The 21,043-nt window shown below is 39.8% G+C and overlaps 1 protein-coding gene across 11 annotated transcripts in view; it reads right to left on the reverse strand.

Annotated features, from left to right (window-relative positions):
* Positions 1-21,043, reverse strand: part of anks1b (ankyrin repeat and sterile alpha motif domain containing 1B) — an 870,400-nt gene that overhangs the window by 600,430 nt on the left and 248,927 nt on the right. For 10 of the 11 annotated variants that reach the window (XM_063072533.1, XM_063072513.1, XM_063072522.1 and 7 more), the window contains one exon: positions 5,696-5,776. In XM_063072533.1, coding sequence (XP_062928603.1) covers positions 5,696-5,776 — 81 coding nt within the window. Of the gene's footprint in view, positions 1-5,695; positions 5,777-6,853; positions 6,961-21,043 lie in introns of all 11 variants that reach the window. The other variant, XM_063072516.1, reaches the window with a different exon arrangement.

Consider the following 21,043-nt stretch of genomic DNA (forward strand, 5'->3'; position numbering starts at 1 on the left):
ATTAGTAGTGGAGTTGAACAGAACAGTCAAGGCATGCAGATAAAGGCTGATTAATGCAAAGTACAAGATTGGTTCAGAGGATTGATTGTCCGTTAAGCAGCTTTTCACTCTAATAGACCTAATGATATGTTGCTGAACGGTCCTCCGTACTGCATCAGAATCTATTGCGCAGCCAAGTTGGGCCCTACATTTTAAATGGTTTACTGAAACTAAGCCTTTCTCCTCCAGGGCCTTCATAATAGCACTTACGGGGATCCTTGTACAGAGTACAAATTACCCCAGTCTATGATCTTTTAACTTGCCCTCTCCAGATACATGGAATATTGAAGTTTCCATGATGATTCCATGGATATTCCAGAGATCAAATGAAAATTAAATATATATTTTTGACAGACAAGGAACCAAACCTGATGACATAATAGACTGATTTAAAATGAAGATAGCCGTAAAATGAAGATAGTTGTAAAATTATAGTCAATAGGTGCAGGAGTAGGCAATTTGGCCCTTCGAGCCAGCACCGCCATTCACTGTGATCATGGCTGATCATCCACAATCAGTATCCAGTTCCTGCCTTATCCCCATAACCTTTGATTCCGCTATCTTTAAGAGCTCTACCCATCTCTTTCTTGAAAGCATCCAGAGACCTGGCCTCCACAGCCTTCTGGGGCAGAGCATTCCATATATCCACCACGCTCTGGGTGAAAAAGTTTTTCCTCAACTCCATTCTAAATGGCCTACCCCTTATTCTTAAACTGTGGCCTCTGGTTCTGGACTCACCCATCAGCGGGAACATGCTTCCTGCCTCCAGTGTGTCCAATCCCTTAATAATCTTATATTTTCAATAAGATCAGCTCTTAGCCTTCTAAATTCCAGCGTATACAAGCCCAATTGCTCCAATCTTTTGACATATGACAGTCCCATCCCAGAAATTAACCTTGTGAGCCTACGTTGCACTCCCTCAATAGCAAGAATGTCCTTCCTCAAATTTGGAGACCAAAACTGCACACAGTACTCCAGGTGTGGTTTCTCCAGGGCCCTGTACAGCTGCAGAAGGACCTCTTTGCTCTTATACTCAATTCCCCTTGTTATGAAGGCCAGCATGCCATTAGCTTTCTTCACTGCCTGCTGTCCTTGCATGCTTGCTTTCAGTGACTGATGTACAAGAACACCTAGATCTCGTTGTAGTTCCCCTTTTCCTAACTTGACTCCATTTAGATAATAATCTACCTTCCTGTTCTTACCACCAAAGTGGATAACCTCACACTTATCCACATTAAACTGCATCTGCCATGCATCTACTCACTCACCCAGCCTGTCCAAGTCACCCTGCATTCTCATAACATCCTCCTCACATTTCACACTGCCACCCAGCTTTGTGTCATCGGCAAATTTGCTAATGTTACTTTTAATTCCCATATCTAAATCATTAATATACATTGTAAACAGCTGCGGTCCCAGCACTGAACCCTGCGGTACCCCACTGGTTACCGCCAGCCATTCCGAAAGGGACCCGTTAATCGCTACTGTTTGTTTTCCGTCAGCCAGCCAATTTTCAATCCATGTCAGTACTCTGCCCCCAATACCCTAATTTTGCCCACTAATCTCCTATGTGGGAGTTTATCAAAGGCTTTCTGAAAGTCCACGTACACTACATCCACTGGCTCTCCCTTGTCCGTTTTCATAGTTACATCCTCAAAAAATTCCAGAAGATTAGTCAAGCACGATTTCCCCTTCGTAAATCCATGCTGACTCGGACCAATCCTGTTACTACTATCCATATGTGTCATAATTTCATCTTTTACAATTGACTCCAGCATCTTTCCCACCACCGACATCAGGGTAACCGGTCTATAATTCCCTGTTTTCTCTCTTCCTCCCTTCTTGAAGAGAGGGACAACATTAGCCACCCTCCAATCCACAGGAACTGAACCTGAATCTATAGAACATTGGAAAATGATTACCAATGCGTCCACGATTTCTAAAGCCACCTCCTTAAGTACCCTGGGATGCAGACCATCAGGTCCCGGGGACTTATCAGCCTTCAGACCCAGCAGCCTATCCAACACCATTTCCTGCCTAATATAAATTTCCTTCAATTCATCCATTACCCTAGGTCCTTTGGCCACTATTACATCTTGGAGATTGTTTGTGTCTTCCCTAATGAATACAGATCCAAAGTACCTGTTCAACTCGTCTGCCATTTCCTTGTTCCCCATAATAAATTCACCCGTTTCTGTCTTCAAGGGCCCAATTTTGGTCTTAACTATTTTTTTCCTTTTCACATACCTACAGAAGCTTTTACTATCCTCTTTATATTTTTGGCTAGTTTACCTTCGTACCTCATTTTTTCTCCACGTATTGCCTTTTTAGTTACCTTCTGTTTCTCTTTAAAAGTTTCCCCGTCCTCCGGCTTCCCACCCGTCTTTGATATATTATACCTCTTCTCTTTTATTTTTATACTGTCCGTTACTTCCCTTGTCAGCCACGGCCTCCCCTTACTCCCCTTAGGATCTTTCTTCCTCTTTGGAATGAACTGATCCTGCACCTTCCGCATTATTCCCAGAAACACTTGCCATTGCTGTTCCACTGTCATCCCTGCTAGGGTATTGTTCCAGTGAACTTTAACCAGCCCCTCCCTTATAGCACCATAGTTCCCTTTGTTCAACTGTAATACTGACACTTCCGAGTTTCCCTTCTCTCTCTCAAATTGTAGATTAAAACTTATCATATTATTCAGCTCCATCATTGGCTCTAGCTTCTAGCTCCATCATTGGCTCTAGCTTCTGTAGTATTAGGGACATCTTCAAGGAGCAATGCCTCCATCATCAAGGCACGTCCATCATTAAAGACCCCCATCACCGAGGACATGCCCTCTTCTCACTGTTACCATCAGGAAGGAGGTACAGAAGCCTGAAGGCACAAACTCAGCGATTCAGGAACAGCTTCTTCCCCCTGACATCCGATTTCTGATTAGACATTGAACCCATGAACACTACCTCACTACTTTTTTATTTCTATTTTTTCAGTATTAATTTAACTATATATAAGCTAACTACAAACGTTTGTATATATGTACACACACACACACACACACACTTACTGTAATTCACATTTTTTCCTCTCTATTTTTGTTTTTCATTGCACTGTTGTTGCATAACAACAAATATCATAACATTTGCCAGTGATATTTAACCTGATTCTGAGCTGACAATTATAAATTACCTGACTGTACCTTTACAATTCATATGATTAGCTCCTGCACAATCCGTAACTCCTGAACCTTCTGACTGCAACTAATTCCACAGCCCACTTACAATGGCTTCTCTTTGATAAATAAGGTAGAATTAGTTATGCAAGTGAACAAAGAATTCATACAGTTTTCATACCTATACATTGCACATTTACTGCATTAACCAATGACAAATAACATCTTTGTAAGGATGGTCACTTGGACATCATACTGCAGGAAGTCTCTGAATGCAGATCCCCATATTTATAAACAGAGGAGCTGGGTGGAAATGGACACTGGCTGCAAAGTCTCCTTGTTGCTCTTGAAATATAGGACAACCTTTCCATCTAACTCCTAAGAATGAACCATAGCCTCAGCTCTGCAGCTGTGTTTATCCAATATCTACAGTAGGCATATGGCCAGGTTCCTTACTTTGGGGAAACTGTAAAAACATCGAAGCAGTGGTAATTGGCTGAAGAGACAAAATTATAGATTTCCATTCCTTTTTTTCAACTCTAACATCTGAGAACTGTGGTACTGGAAAGCAGAATGTTGAGGCTTTTCGATTTGAACAGCATGCACTTCAAGATCAGTAGTGATTTAAAAAGTTGATTTACTTACACTGACAGTTTCATTTTAGCTTAAATAATTTAAAAACGTAATGGACTACCTTCAAATTTAAACTAAAACTGAGATGCAAGTTTAGAAATTAAGTTTAGAATCTAAGGATTAGTTCAGCTAAAATATTTTTGATTTGCTTTTACTTGAAGCTTTAATTGCAAATTTTAATTGAGTTCTTAAGTTATATTTGAGTCATTATATCACAAAACAAATATTTCATCAGCCATCAGGTTTTCCAAGGAACAATAAAGACCCTATTTTTATCCCACAAGTACATTTGAATTTAAGTGTGGCAATACATTAGGTAGAATGGTTAAATTGACATTTGCCTCAAAGGGGATAGCCTCACTCAACTTCACTTGCCCCAACATTGAAATGTTCCCACAAGTGACTCATATTCAAGGACTCCTCATCTCATGTTCTCACTATTTAATGCTGATTTATTTATTATCAGAATCAGAATCAGGTTTAATATCACCAGCATATGTCATGAAATTTGTTGTTATGCAGCAGCAGTGCATTGCAATACATAATAATAAAAAAATGTAATTAAGTAAATATATATACACAATATCCACACATATATATAAAATAGTTAAATTAAATAAGTAGTGCAAAAACAACCAGTGAGATAGTGTTCATGGGTTCCATTCAGAAATCAAATGACAGAGGGGAAGAAGCTGTTTCTGAATTGCTGAATGTTGTCTTCAGGCTCCTGTACCTCCTCCCTGATGGTAGCAATGAGAAGAGGGCATGTGTTGGGTGATGGGTGTCCTTAAATTATTATTTCTTCCTTTTTGTATTTACACAGTTTGTTGCCTTTTGCACATTGGTTGAACACCCAAGTTGGGCAGCTCTTCACTGATTCTGTTCTGGTTGTTATTCTATGGATTATTGAGTATATCCACAAGACAATGAGTCTTAGGCTTGTACATGGTGACATATGTGTACTTTGATAATAAATTTACTTTGAACTTTATCTGAGTATAGAAGATAAAACTACAATCATTTTCAATTGCATTTCCTTGGTTTTTATGAAGATTAAGCCAAATCAAACGACTCGGGGAACAAGCAAGTCACTTGTACATAAGTCAGCAGAGATTTATTTTTAAATCTTTAAAGAGAAAAATTAGTCAGAGCTGATAAATAATACCTGCTTTTATACACATTCTTAGTGATGAACTCGATCCATCATTTTAATATTACTGTCTTTGCACTGCCTTTAAATTAATCTGGGTTTGTTCCAGTGACTCCTCTCGGGGGAATTTTTTCTAAAACTCAGCCAACCCATTGGACTCAGTGCCACTATTTACAAACTAAAAAGGTGCAATTGATTATCTTTGAATATATCATTACTCTGGTTTTGTGCTTTCTCCTTTGATCTCAATACAAACCATGAACAGTACCTCACTATTACTTTTATTTTTACTTTTGTATTACTTATTTAATTTAACTATTTTATATGTATGCACACATGCTTACTGTAATTCACATCTTTTTTCAATTGTTATGTATTTCATTGTACTGCTGCTGTAAAGTCAACAAATTTCACAACATATGCCGGTGATATTAAACTTGATTCTTTTAAAAATAATATAGAGGTACAGTTCACTGGGGTTTTTGATCTGATACTGCGACTCATCTGATAGTGATGAGTTATTAACTCAAGAATACACTCAGGTCTGCTGACCAAGAACAGAAATATTTTCTACATTGTGATGTTCACAAGACTGTGAAGAAGAACCCCATCTTTTATTTTAAGAGGAGAAAATTCACAAAAATATTCTATTGTGTTTATTTAGGTCCATTACTATCATTTTAAAAAGTGTATTTTCCATCACTTACTTGTGTCCGTTCAAAGCCGCATGATGTAAGGCTGTGTAACCACAAGTATCTGTACAGTTTACGTTGGGTCCCCGCCAAATGCTGAAAGGGAATACAAAAATAAAGGCTGAACTTTCTGATGAAGTAATGTTACAATCATTTATTAAATTCAATCCCATACGCAATACAATCTGCAATAATACTGAGCCCATAAAGTATTTTTAAATCAAATAGAAGTGGCATTGATTGCCATCTAATCACATTATATAAGGTTACCAGAAGGTAGAGCAAAATTGCTAAAACCAGATGCAATTTAGAGTGTTCCATATTGATATTTAAAGTTTTTAATGTATGCTTTGATTCTATTTCTTTTTTTTAATATTTTTTAGTTAGTGATAAAGAGTGGAACAGATCCTTCAGACCAACCAAGCCACACCACCCAACAACCTGGCGATATAACCCTCAGGACAACTTACAATGACCAATTGATCTACTAACCAGTATGTCTCTGGACTGTGGAAGAAATCCGGAGCACTTCACGGAAACCCATATGCACATGGGAAGAACATACAAACTTTCTTATGGAGGACGCTGGAACTGAGCTCCTGACTCCAAAGCCCTGAGCTGTAATAGGGTCATGCTAACTGCTACGCCACAGTGGCACCCCAAATTTTTCATTCAGCATTCAGTGGAAATTAGATAAGTATTATAAAACTATGCATGTAATAGCAACCAAATCTGAAAAACTGGCTTTGGAAGGTGTTCCTCTATTTAGTTCCATCATGAACAAACTCACATCTATTTTATCTGTTCAGCTCTGCCAGATCATATGATCATTTCTCCAGGGCATCACTTTCCACTTTAAATGCCAAAATGTAAATGCTATTTGGTTTCCAAACTCCTATTCCCACTGCTAAGTGTTTCTTGAAACTCCTGTACTCTTTCCTTGTGCAGAGTTCAAGATTTAAAAAAAATCCTTTCCCTCTATTATTATGAAACCACCATAAATCTAACAATAAAATGTCAAAAGATGAAATATATTTCCTCGCTAACCTGTGTGTACACTTACGTTGGGCAATATTAATCTTTATACTTTGCTTTATCCTTTAATTTGCTAATATGCATGTGTTTTCTAATACAGAGGATCTTTTACTGGAATATTAATATCATCTGCAGTACCTGAACCACCCAACTTGTTTCCACTTCAGTGCCTCTGGAAACAGTCGCATGGGATCAGAGCATAACATTTCTATAGTGCCTTCTATTCTTAAAAAACAGCTGCTGAACTGTAATAGATTAGACAGCAATCTTTGTTAAATACTAGTCTCAAATGTCCTGATTAGTTTTTCCAAACTTAACAGTATTCAATTCTGTAGCCACCTGAAAAATAATTTTGAACAAGCAAATATCTAATGACTTTCTAAACTCGGCACTGACCAAGTCAATATATGGATAAGGGCAATATCTAAGGATTATCCTGTTGGCTGGTTGAATGAATGCATCACAAAATAAACCAGAGCTTAAACAACAAATGAAGGGCCTCGGACCGAAACATCGACTGTTTATTAATTTCCATAGATGCTGCCTGACCTGCTGAGTTATTCCAGTATTTTATTTTGGTTGTGTTTTTTTTTGTGAAAGTATTCAATGTTTCAGTTGTTTATATTTTCTGCACTCGAGGCATCCTTTATTCTCAAATTGCACCCCATCAGTTTGAACATTCAGGAACCAACCTCCCGGACCTTTGCCACCTGCAACAAGATTCAACCATCAGGCACATCTTCCCTATTCAATTCCTATCGACCTTCTGACTTGCTTTTTACTTCTCGACCAAATACTCCCTTCTCCCGTTGAACTGCAAACAGTGAAATACCAGCTCAAGTATTACCTTTTCCCTGGTCAATATAGGCTGTGTCCAGGTAACAAATGGATTCTGTTTTTACACATGCCCTCAAGATGATTTTATCCGTAAGCTGAAAAATAGTCAAAAATCATTTGGAACTATACCTCCAAATGGAGGGCCATATCCTCCAAATGTCCGGATCTGCCTCTCGGTTTTTTTTGCACTACCTTACTTTCCATTTTCTATTTTCTATTTATGATTTATATTTTAAATCTTTAATATTTACTATCGATTTGTACACCAGGGCGTGGGAAGCGCAGAATCAAATATCGCTGTGGTGATTGTACGTTCTAGTATCAATTGTTTGGTGACAATAAAGTATAAGTATCAAGTATAAGTCCTTAGTAAAGTAATGAATAGCATCAACAAAACGTAACACAGATAAGTAAAAGCTATTACCCATGTCTTGCATGACTGACAATAGTGAAAACCGAAAGGAAGCTACCGACATGACAAAGGAAGCTTTGAGCACGACCAGAGATGGAGGACCTTCATTGCTGCCCTGAACGCCGGCGGTGTAATGGCTAGTAAGTAAGTAAACAGTCTTCCCAGATGAAGTAGCACTTCATCCTCACTTCTCACACACAGCCTTCAATGTTCAAATTATAGTTTCACATTCTCTGCATCAGGGAAACCAATCACTGATCAGGTGGCAGCCTGCAGAATATTTCTGTTCAGACCATAAGCATGCTATTGAGCTTCCAGTCACATGCCAGTTTAATTCTACATTCCCCTCCCATTCTGACCAATCTTTTGTTGGCTTCCAATGCAAGTTGTCTGTCAAAATTTGTCAATCCAAATGTCCTATTGTCCTGCTTGCTCTGCTTCGGCAGTGGGATACACAGATGGAGTGACTGGGTGAAAACCTGGCAAATGGGGGGTTTTATGTGGAGAAGTGTGACCTTGTGCAGGTAATTATCTACATGAAAGAAACAACAAATGAGCAGAGCCAAGAGGGGTCTAAGTGTTCTATTGCATGAATTACCCCCTAGTAGCGTAACAGTAAACAAGATGCCACTACACCTCGGAGTTCAATCCCGGCATCTTCTTTAAGGAGTCTCTGTATGTCATCCCTGTGGAATGCGTGCGTTTTCTCCAGGTCCCCCAGTTTCTTCCCACAATCCAAAGATGTAATGGGTAGGTAAACTCATAATTATAGCAACTTTGCCAACACTTTCTAATAATTTGCTAATCAGGGTGGAATGACGAGGCAGCAATTTGGTGAAATTGACTTTCCCAGTTTTTTTAGGCAATTCCCCAGGCAAACATTCCACAATGCCAGTGGGGAGCCACTGCTGGAACAGCACGGGAACCACCCAAATATGCATGTGGTTAGCAAGTCTTCAGCACAATGACTGGAAAACGGCTGGAGTCAAAGCTTTTGCTGTTAATAGAACCATCACCGTAAACATGTGGAATTAATCAAATTGTCTAAAGACTGGCTTCAGTAATACATGGGACCTCTCTCTGAAAGCGGTTGAGGTGCATCATTCTGTAGTCTATTTAATATTTCAGTAGTATTTGAGCAATAGTGTATATATATATTGTTTGATTAAGTATTCATTGTTTGTTTACAGATTATATGTAAAAGTACGTGAATGGCATACGTCATGACGCCACCACATCATGAAGAAGCAAAACTAATTAGTCGAATTTCCCTGGTCCTGTGTTATACTTTCAATTTGTTTCTAGGGATACAAACATAACAGTGGTGATGAGAAAGTTTTGAAGTGAATCCAAGATGACTACCTCCATTTGAAGCTGTATCAAAGGTGGCGGTGAATCAGCTTACAAGTGCAGTAATAACAACAACATCTCACTCAATCTCAATGTCCAAGGAACTGATTGTAGACTTCAGGAGAGGGAAACCAGAGGTCCGTGAGCCAGTAATCATCAGAGGACCAGAGGTGGAAAGGGTCAGAAACTTTAAATTCCTGGCTGTCACTATCTCAGTGGACCTGTCCTGGACTCATCATATATACATTATTGTGAAGATAGCACGAGCGTACCCCTACTTTCTCAGGAGTCTGCAGAGGTTTGGCATTTCATCGAAATCCTTGGTAAACTTCTATAGATGTGTGGTGGAAAGTGCGCTCACTGGCTGCATTACAACCTAATATGGGAACACCACTGAGTGGAAAATCCTCCAAAAGGTAGTGGGTTCGGCCCAGTACATCACGGGTAAAACCCTCATAACCATTGAGCACATCTACATGAAATGTTGCCGTAGAAAAGCAGCATCCATCATCAAAGATCCTCACCACACAGGCCATGCTCTTTTCTCACTGCTGCCATCAGGTAGAAGGTACAAGAGCCTCAGGACTCGCACCACCAGGTTTAAGAAAAGTTACTACCCCTCAACCATCAGGCTCTTGAACAAAAGGGGACAGCTACACTCCTTAAAGGACTCCTATATTATTATTTCATTTTTGTTATTTATTGCTTTTTATTTATATCTGCATTTGCACAGTTTGTTTACAGCTAACAGTTCCTGATGTTTAGAGTTTACAGTCACTGTTTTATGGATTTGTTAAGTATGCCCATAGAAAAAGAACCTCAGGGTTGTATGTGCTAACATGTATGCACTCTGATCATAAATTTTACTTTGAACTTTGGAGGGAAACACCAACAAAGTGGACTTAACTGAGGCCTACCTACAGACAGAAGAAGAGTCCAAGGTGTTTCTCACCACAGACACTCACAAAGGGCCTTATCTCTATAATAGGCTTATTTTTGGACTAGCATCTGCCCCTCACTTTGGCAGAAAGCCATGGAACAGCTGCTGCAAGGCTGCCCAGGCCCTCAGTGTTACCTGGATGACATCATTGTAACCAGTGAGGATGACAAGGAACATCTCCAACACCTCAAAAGAACGTTAAAAAGATTAAAAGATTATGGGTTCAGAGCACAGAGTAGGCCCCAGAATGAGAGATTGTTTCAAAACCATTAGTCTCACCTGCGAAGCAGAGCGACTTTCTTGTCAGAAAGGACATTATCCCACATGAATAAGAAATCCTCCACAGCCATTAAATCTTTAGACCTAAGTAGTAGTTCTATATATGGAATACTGTGTATAAGCAGGGAGGAGTGTAGTGTTTTTAATATTTCAGTGATATTTGTGTATATTGTAAATAAATAGTTTGAATAAGCATTCTTTGGTTGTTTACAGAATTCATTATGGGTTATAATAAAGGCACACTTCATTGCACCACCACGTCACTGAAGAAGTAGACCTGTTTCCCAACTCCTGTGTTTTGCTTTTGATTAGTTTCTAGAGTTACAAAACATAACACATTCACTTTACACAACTGACCAAAAATAGTTACAAGTGCTTTATCCTTGTCTGGTGCACCGAAAGGTTGGATTGCACCAGCATAATCTATGGAGTTGTCTGCAAAGCCTTCCCTTTGTCAATTAGTATTAAATTACTCCTCTCCGTTTACCAGGATTGGACATGATCCAAAATGCTGGTTTTGAAATCATGAAACCGTGGCAATGCCATTTCCACGCATGTATTCCTGTGCAGAAGCTTGTCTAGGTTGGTTCAACATTTGCAGATAATTTTTATTGATTTGGGGGTTAAATTTTGAGCCACATTGAAAAGAGACTGAAAGTTTGAGCAACAGAACTTTGTTGAGATCCATGCAGAGAAATTCAGAAACATTCAGAGGAGAGAATAGACAAGAGTCTGAGAAATAATCGCAGACATCACATCAAAAACATCAATCAAATACTGCAAAAATAACTGAGCAGAAAAGTGAAAGACTTCATTGTTTTGTTTTTTTTTGGTCTCCCCTCTCGCTGTGTGACACCTCTCTTTGCCTTCTAAGAGAGAGAGGGAGGGGGGGAGAGAGGAGGGGAGAGAGGGGGGAGAGGGGGAAGAGAGAGAGGGAAGAGAGAGAGAAGAGACAGAGGGGAAGAGAGAGAGAGGGGGAAGAGAGAGGGGGAAGAGAGAGAGGGGGAAGAGAGAGAGGAGGAAGAGAGAGGGGGGAAGAGAGGGGGGGGAGAGAGAGGGGGAAGAGAGAGGGAGGGAGAGGGGGAGAGAGAGGGGGAGAGAGAGGGGGGAGAGAGAGAGGGAGGAGTGAGAGAGGGGAGAGTGGGGGAGAAAGAGAGGGGGAGAGAGAGGGAGAGAGAGAGAGGGGAGAGAGAGAGGGGAGAGAGAGAGGGGAGGGGGAGAGAGAGAGGGAGAAGTGAGAGAGGGGAGAGTGGGGAGAGAGAGGGGGAGAAAGAGAGGGGGAGAAAGAGAGAGGGGGAGAGAGAGAGGGAGGGAGAGAGACGGGGGGAGAGAGAGAGCTTGTAGCATGTCAAATTGTCAGGTGGACAGTTAGTTTTTGTTGTACTGCAAGTTATGGTTTCTCTTGGCTGCTTCACTACTGCTTGCTTGGTGGGTGGTGGTGATGGGTGCTGATGCATTTTGCTGAAATAAGTGGAGAAGGTGGAGGATTGATGCTTTGCTGCTGCTTGTGCATGGGGTTGGGGGCCTTTGAGTTCTAATGTTTTTATTGTCACTGCTCTGCTTTCATGGATGTCTTACGAGGAGAAGAATTTCAGGTTGTATATTGTATGCATTCTCTGATATTAAATGGAACAATTGGAACTATAGAAAGAATTGTGAAACAAAAGCAAGGAAAATCACAAGGAATGAAAGTCCTTGAGCCACAGGAAGTGTAGTTTATATATTTTATAGATACAAAGAAAACCTGCAGTTAATTCTGTTGCTCCAGTCATTTTGTTTTATTTATACTGTGAAAGCATTGGATACAAAAACAATTTTAATTAAAGTAATATTTTGACTTGCAGAGTCAAGTGGTATTTTAACACTGCAGGTTTATTGTAATGCAACATGGTATCTTATGTTTTTGGAAGGACACCTGAAAACCATAGTCTGATGACCCTTATTAAAGTACTCCTTGCGGAACTAGGGAAAGCTTCATTACAGAACTTGCTTTCACTGCAACTCAGTAATTTGTTATTGACACTCCAACATCAGCAACATTCAGACTCTTAACTCAACAATAATACAGATCTCTGCAATGCAATCTTCTTGTATATTCGGCATTTAAAGAGGAACTAATGGGAAGAATTCAAAGCATTTTTAAAAACAGGAGATGCTGGAAATCTTGGGGAATACAGGTGAAACGCTGGAGGAACTCAGCAGGCCAAGCAGCGTTTATGGAAAACATTTTGGGCTGAGATCCTTCATCAGAACTGGAAAGGAAGGGGGAAGAAGACAATAAAATAAGAAGATGAGGGTTGGGGAGGGCAAGGAGTGCAATCTGCCAGATGATAGATGAAACCAGGTGAGGGGGAAGGGAAGGTCATGGGTGGGGAATTGCAAGATGAAATAAGAAGCGGGGGGAGAGATAGGTGGAAGAAGTAAAGGGCTGAAGAGGACAATGTACCATGGGAGAATGTGATGGAGGAGAGGCACCAGAGGGAAATGATGGGCGTGTGAGTAGAAAAGAAGGGGTTAGAGGACAGCCAGAAAGGGGAATGGATCAAAGAGAGAAGGGGGAGGGGGAGGGGGAGAAATTATTTGTTAGAGAAACCGATGTACATGCCCTCAAGTTGGAGACTACCCTGACAGAATATGAGGTGTTGCTCCTCCAACCTTGAGTGTGCATCATGTTGTTATGCTCCTCTAACAAAGAAGCAGCAGTCCCTTCACTGTTTGAAATAATGACTTCAGTAACCTTTTGCATCCACCTGATAGTCCTGATTTATTTCTTTAAGAGGTTGGACAAACGTGAGCTGTTTTCTCTGGAGCGCCAGAGGCTGAGGGGAGATGTGACAGGTTTATAAGATTATGAGAGGCATAGATAGAGTAGACAAACAGTATCTTTTTTTCCCCCAGAAGTGAAATGTCTAATACCAGAAGGCATGCATTTAAAGTGAGAGGGAGTATTTTCAAAGGAGATGTGAGAGGCAAGCTTTTTTTTAAAAAATACAGAGAGTGATGGGTGCCTAGAATGAATTGCCTGTGGTGGTGGGAGATAAATTAGAGACTTTTAAGAGATGTTTAGATAGGCGCATTAATGTGAGGAAAATGGAAGGATATGGACATTGTATAGGCAGAGGGGATCAGATAAATTGGCCATTCGATTAATAGTTTAATTGGTTCAGGACAACATTGTGAGCCAAAGGGCCTGTTCCTGTGCTGTACTGTTCTCATTCTGTGTTTCCACAGGCAGCTTCTCCAACTTTGCCAATACTCTCTCAGTTCTGCAATGAAATGTCAATCTAAATTTTTGTTCTGATGTTACTAGAGCGGACAGGAATATGACTGTGTTACAGATGGAAACACAGGTCACAACACTGGAGTGGTGGTGGAGGAATAACTTAATTTGTTTAAATGCTTCTTTCATCCCACTCACCAAAATACCTTGGAGACACAAGAGACTAGATGTTGTTATGCTCCAATATATCTTTCCTCACTTCACAATCATAACATCAGATTTTTAAATTATTGGTTTCTGGAACAAAACAAATGCAAATCCACAGCGAACAGAAGGCTACAAGTGCCTCAGATATAGATAGGGGTTGCTGAAAACATTGAAAGAAAGGGGTGTGGGGAATATATAGAAAAATCATTTCAATTACCATTCAGATTGTTTTACTTGCAAGAAAGATTCACAATATCCACAAAATTGGCTTCAAAAATGTTAATGAATGCACAAGGAACTTGAAAATATGAAACGTCTTTTATAAGTTAATTCTGTTTCTTCCACAGCTTATTTGCAGAGTGTGAATATCCTTTACCCAGAAAGCTAATCAAGGAAAATTGGAATCTTTCTCTTTGTCCATAGCTTTCTTTGTTGACATGTTGAAGTCAGCAGGTCAGGAAATCATGATACTTTATCAAGTTTGTTAAACGTTATTCACTTTGGTGACCTTCAATCTTGCTTCTGCACAATTAATTTGAACGATCAAGTAACTGGCTTCACCTTTGCCTATTCTTTTGTCCACTGATTTAGGGGAATTATTTATTTTAAAGGCTGTTCTCACTAGAGACCAATTAATTTTATGGTCATCCCATCAAGTACTGTTCTTACTGGCAAATTAATTAGTCAGTTTGCATCTACATTATCTTTGCCTCTTGGCGTTTTAAAGACAAGGATGGTATCATTTCTCAATTTTCGTTCCTTGAATGAAAATAAGTGCAGCTTTGTCAATTTCACACCCTGGACAATGGTTCTAAGAACTGGAATCATCCCTGTTGCAACTCAAAGCCCCTTCAGAGGAAGAAGGAACAAAAAGCACACTAATGTAAATGTAGCTTAGCAAGTGATTAACACAAAGTTAGGATAACTCAGGTATCACCAGTAAAAGTGACTAATTGGTTCACTACGTACGGTTCCCTGTGGAAGGAAATACCCTATGTCCAGTTAATTCCAAATTAGCATGCTTACCTCTTTACGTACCACAGCAATCTACTCTGTTAAAATTACAAATGGGAATATGTCACAGTTTTGCAGGTATGTCCGCATCTCAAGATCAAAATCCATTCACGTTGTTGTTGAATGTGAAATTTGGGCTTCTAATGACAATTTTCTATCAATAAATCCATCTAGAAATTGTTCGTCTGTAATAATGACAATTCCGGAATGCAATTTCTCAAAAACAACTTTAAATTTTCTTGGCACTGAGTTAATACACCTCATTAGAACCCATTTCATACTTCTCATATCTACTTTCTCGGGCACCTGAAGTTTGCAAAAGTGTACAATAAACAATCAGTGGCCACTTTATTAGGTACACCTGTACAGCTGCTTGTTAACACAAATGTCCGATCAGCCAATCATGTGAAACTTCAATACATACAAGAAAGCAGACATGTACAAGAGATTCAGTTGTTCACACCAAACATCAGAATGGGGAAGAAATGTGACCTAAGTAACTTTGTCCGTGGAATAATTTTTGGTGCCAAACGGGCAGTTGAGCTCTCACAAACTGCTGATCTCGTGAGATTTTCATGCACAACAGTCTGTAGAGTTTACAGGGAATGGTCGAGAAACAAAAATATCCAGTGAGCAGCAGTTCTGTGGGCAAAAACACCTTGTTAAAGAGAGAGGTCAGACAAGAATGGCCAGATTGGTTCAGGCTGACAGGAACCAACAGTGGTGTGCAGGACAGCATCTCTGAACAAACATGTCGAACCTTGAAATGGTTGGATGACAGCAGCAAAAGAATATGAACAAGAGGTACCTAATAAAGTGGCCACTGAGTGTACCTTGTTGTGGCAAAAAAGAGACCAACATCCAGCCAAGTGCAATGTGGTATAGAATTAGTTATTGATTTTGATAAGTCAATTAATTAAATCCCAAGATTTTTCTTTTGTTAATGGAGCCTAAAACTCCAGCTACCAGAAACAGAAGTTATATTATTTCATACAGAGAAAATTAGTACTAAGGTTCAGAATACACCATAACAATAACTAATGATGCTTCTATGGTTTGCTGTAGTCATAACGACTGTAAACCATTTCCACAAGTTAAACTTTCTTTCTGCAGCATCAGAACACATTTAAAAAAGTGAAGTTAAGACATTTGGTTCAACAGTTTCCCGGTGCTGGTGGCATGGAAACATTTTTCATTATGCTTCAGTTATTAATGAACACAAGCTCCAGGCAGTTACAGTTAACCTCCACAAATGCTCATATACGCATGTCTCAGTGTTTGCAGCATTCCTGCCACACTTTCAGATGAAGGAAAGCTACAGCACAAACCACAATAGCCTCCAGTTCTGTCTGTGTGAAGTTCACAGGTTCTCCTTGCGTCTGAACAGGTTTCTACAGGAAGTTTTCCCTTCCACATCTCAAAGACAAGCAAAGACACCAATTGCCACTGTAGCTACTGTAAATTACCTTAACTACAGGTTAACAGAGAAGAAAAATCTTAAAAATAAGAGGGGAGATGGAAAGAGAGAAAAAAAGATTACAGATAAATAATTGGGGGGAAAGGTTTGATGGAATTAGTCTGAAAACGGCCATACTCAACAGGCCTCCTTTTACGCCATTAGGCAGGAAATGCAAGGTACATTACTAATGGTGATAAAATTAAACTGGTAATCCACAAGTTGGATAAGTCACTTGTTCCTCAATGAATCTACTTGGCACAGTTGCAAAACATTGCTTAATAGAAATCGTCAGTTTTTAAACTTTCCATTTGGCTCATCCTCAATCAACATCATTTTGAGGTAAAGACCATTGCAGATTTCCTCTACAAGGTAGTTTGAATGACGTATATAAAGGATTAAGTTAACTTCATAAACTGTGGCCTCTTTATAGCTACTTCTGAAGTGCTGGAGCTATGATGAGTAAAATATGGAAGTCATTTTGCATTCCACCCACCCTGCAGTCAGCCAAGTGGCCTTTGTTATGGATTTTCTCAATACATGTCAAAAAGTTAATCATTTTAATATTACTTTACATGGCCTTGGGCAATTATATATGATATTATATATGATACACAGTAAATCATTACTAGATTATTTATAACATACTTTCCCAGATATCTTCTGGCTATAACATCATCATTTGCTTCTCTTCTTTTCCTGGTATAATGACTTTAGTCATTCTGTTAAATTTCTTTATTAATTTTTCTGGAGTGGACATCAATGGCAAAGACAGCATTCTGAAAGCCCAACACATCGATGCAATTACAAAGAAGGCGCAACAGTGGCTATATTTCACCAGAAGTTTGAGGAGACTTGGTACGTTACCAAGTACTCTTACAAATTTCTACAGATTTACTGTGGACAGCATTCTAACTGGTTGCATCACTGGCTGGTTTCCAGGATCCACCTGACAGGATCAGGAAAAGCGACAGAAGTTTGGAAACTCAGCCAGCTCCATCATGGGCACCAGCCTTCCCCGCATCCAGGATATCTTCCAAAGGCGATGCCTCAAAGAGGCAGCATCTATCATTAAGGACCCCCACCATACAGGACATGCCCTCTTCTCAATGCAACCATCAAGGAGGTTCAGGAGCCTGAAGGCACACACTCGGTGTTTCAGAAACAGCTCTTCCTCTCTGCCATCAGGTTTCTGAATGGACAATAAGTCAAGTCAAGTTTATTGTCATTTAACTATATACATGTATATAACCACGTAATGTATATAGAAACGAGACATTTCTCCAAACCAGGGTGTAAAGCGTAATAGTACACATAACACATAATAACATACGAAGGTAAGGATAAAATCTACAGATGAATCACACATAAATAACAAACAGAAGTACATTAATATTAGATATTGCAAGGTACGGATTAACCAGTGACACTTTCAATACAATGCGGCAGGGAGTTCAGAAGTCTGACAGCCTGGGGAGGGAAAAAGTTTCTCATCTTGACCATTCTTGCATTTATGCATCATAGTCTCCTGCCTGATGGTAGAAAGTCAAAGGGGTTTGCTAAATGGATGGGTGGGATCCTTAATAATACTAAGGGCCCCGCATGCACAGCACTCCTGATAAACCCATATACACTACCTCATTAATTTTTGATCTCTTTTTGCATTATCTATTTGACTTATTTTTAATAAATATTTCTTATTGCAATCTATACCGTTATTATTATTTTTATTATTATATATTGCAATGTACTGCTGCCACAAAACAACCAATTTCATGACATATGCTGGTGATATTAGACCTGATTCTGATTTATTTATTGCCCATTCAGATTGTCCTATTGAAGCTGTAATGAGCTGTCTTCTTGAACTGGTGTACTCTTACTGCCAAAAGACCTACCACTGTGCTGGTGGGGAGGAAGTTATAGAACTGAGATCTAATGATGAGGAAGGAATGTTTCTAAGTCCATGAGGTGCAGCAGCTTGGAATTGAAAATACAAAGTTCAAAGTAAATTTTATTATCAAATTACATAAATGTCACTGTATGAGTTTCAATTTCTTGTGGGCATTCTCAAGAAATCTATAGAATAATTACATTTACAGAATCAATGAGATACAGCCCAACTAGGGTGCTCAACCGGAGTGCAGAAGACAATAAACTGTGTAAATATAAAATGAAGAAATAATAATGAATAAATAAATAAGCAATAAATATTGAGAACATGAGATGAAATGTCCTTGAAAACGAGTCAATAGATTGTGGAAACATTTCAATGATGAGGCAAGTGAAGCTGAGTAAAGTTATACCCTTTGGTTCAAGAGCAGATGGTTGAGAGGTAGAGCTGTTCCTGAACCTGGTGGGGTGAGTCCTGAGGCTCCTGCTCCTTCTATCTGATGGTAGCGGTGAGAAGGGAGCATGTCCTGAGTGGCTTGGGATCTCTGTTGACGGATGCTGCTTTCCTGCGATAGAGTTTCATATAGATGTGCTCAATGTTTGGGGAGGCCTTTACCGGTGATGGACTGGGCCATATCCACTGCTTTTTGTAGGCTTTTCTGGTCAAGAGCACTGGTATTTCCATACCAGGTGTGATGCAGCCTGTGAATATACTTTCTACCACACAACTATAGAAATTTGTCAATGATTGAGATGTCATAGCAAAGCTCCGCAAACTCCGGAGGAAGTAGAAGTGCTGATGTGCTTTCTTTGTAATTGTACTCACATGCAGAGGCCAGGACAGGTCCTATGAAATGACAACACTGGGGAATTTAAAGTTACTAAACTTCTCCTCCTCTGATCCTCTAATGAGGTCTGGGTCATGGACGTCCGCTTTCTTCCTCCTGAAGTCTATAATCAAGTCTTTGGTCTTGCTGACATTGAGCAAGAGGATGTTGTTATGACACCACTCAGTCTGATTTTCAATCTCCCTTCAATATGCTGATTCATCACCACCTTTGATTCAGCCTACATAGTGGTTTCATCAGCAAACTTGAAAATGGTCTTGGAGCTGTGCTTAGCACAGTTATAAATGTAAAGCAAGTAGCGCAGGGGGATAAGCAGACAGCCTTATAGTGCAGTGGTCCCCAACCTCCGGGCTGCAGACCGCTACCGGGCCGCGAAGAATGCAGTGGTGCAGCGGTAGCCAGGACTCACCCAGCACATCTTTAAGAAAAAAGCTGAAATAAACAAGCTAATTAATTAGGTGCACCACTGTTATAGTGCACCGGTGCTGACTGAGTTTGTGGAGTTAATGTTGTTGTCAACCTGAACTGACTGGGGTCTGCAAGTGAGGAAATCGAGGATCTGATTGCAAAACAAGCTATTGAGGCCAAGGTCTTGGAGCTTGTTGAACAGTTCTAAGGGGATGGTGATATTGAATGCTGAGTTGTAGTCGATAAAGAGCATCCTGATGTATGCATCATTGCCCTGAAGCAACTGTCAAGCATCCTTTGTTGATTCAAGTTTGGTCTGGAATTAACACTTTGCTCATTAAATGGCTTTCTGGTGATTGTACCTGGACCTCTTGTAACTTCTCTTGGTCACCAGACTTGAATTCCTCTGATCTGGCTCTTAGCAGATTTTGGATCTCAGGGCTTCTGTGGAGACACCCTTGCCTACAGCTGTTTTAATGAAGTCCGTATAGGCAGAGGTGCTGCTCTTTCCCTTCTTACTACTGGAGGTTGAGGGCCTGAGAGGTGCTGTCAGAAAAGTCTGGACAAATACCGTTGTGCTGTTTGCAAATGCTCCCACCGCAGTGACCATATGCCAGTTGTGGAGAGAATGAATGTTTACTGTTTGTCATTAATATATTCGCACAGAAGCTGATTCGTTTTGTGCCATTACTTCCCCCAGTAAAACCTCACACATCATCTTCAGTGCATTACTTCAGAATAATTCATTTGTCTAAGTCATTGCAGACAACCCATGTGGCTAAAGCTCCTTGATTATACATTGAAATAGTCACATTTGATCTTTCTTGTTTAATAAAAAAGCTGGACGCTGACTCATTTCGAGTTCAAAAGGATGTGACACACTTATTTGACGAAGCACTCCTCTTACCACCAATCTTTTCCAAATCTTCCAACTTGCCACACGTATTATCAACCTCTCTTGAAATCAGATGTCAGGTTCTGCAAATAGTCCTTAATGAGCAAATTGGCCGTAACTCCTTACACGCCTTTTCTGCATTGACCACTCGTGTACAAGTTACTGATGGGATATCATTCCTTAATCCTTTTAGTTATTGAATGGCTCAGCAACACTAATTGAACAATAAGGCCTTTTCTGTTCTACAGGCTGACCTTAGGCCAAGCAATATATTGTGTTCATGCCATTTATCCTTCCATCAACCTTTGTACAATTTGATACAGCAAGTTCTTTATTACATTTTAAGCATTTCTACCTTTGGGAATGGCTCTATAATCAAATTCAATAGAAAACAGACAAAATTGCACTTTTGGTTAAAGGCACTGATTTTCTTTATAGAGCTCACAATACAGCCTCTCTGGCCTGCACGACAGTCAATCTTTCTTCCTACGAGTATACACTTAAGGCTGATTTATACTTCTGCATAGGCTCTACACCGTAGTGAGCATTTATACCTGTGCACTGGTGCA

The sequence above is a fragment of the Mobula hypostoma genome, chromosome 20 (assembly GCF_963921235.1).
Source record: "Mobula hypostoma chromosome 20, sMobHyp1.1, whole genome shotgun sequence".
In the NCBI taxonomy this organism is placed as follows: domain Eukaryota; kingdom Metazoa; phylum Chordata; class Chondrichthyes; order Myliobatiformes; family Myliobatidae; genus Mobula; species Mobula hypostoma.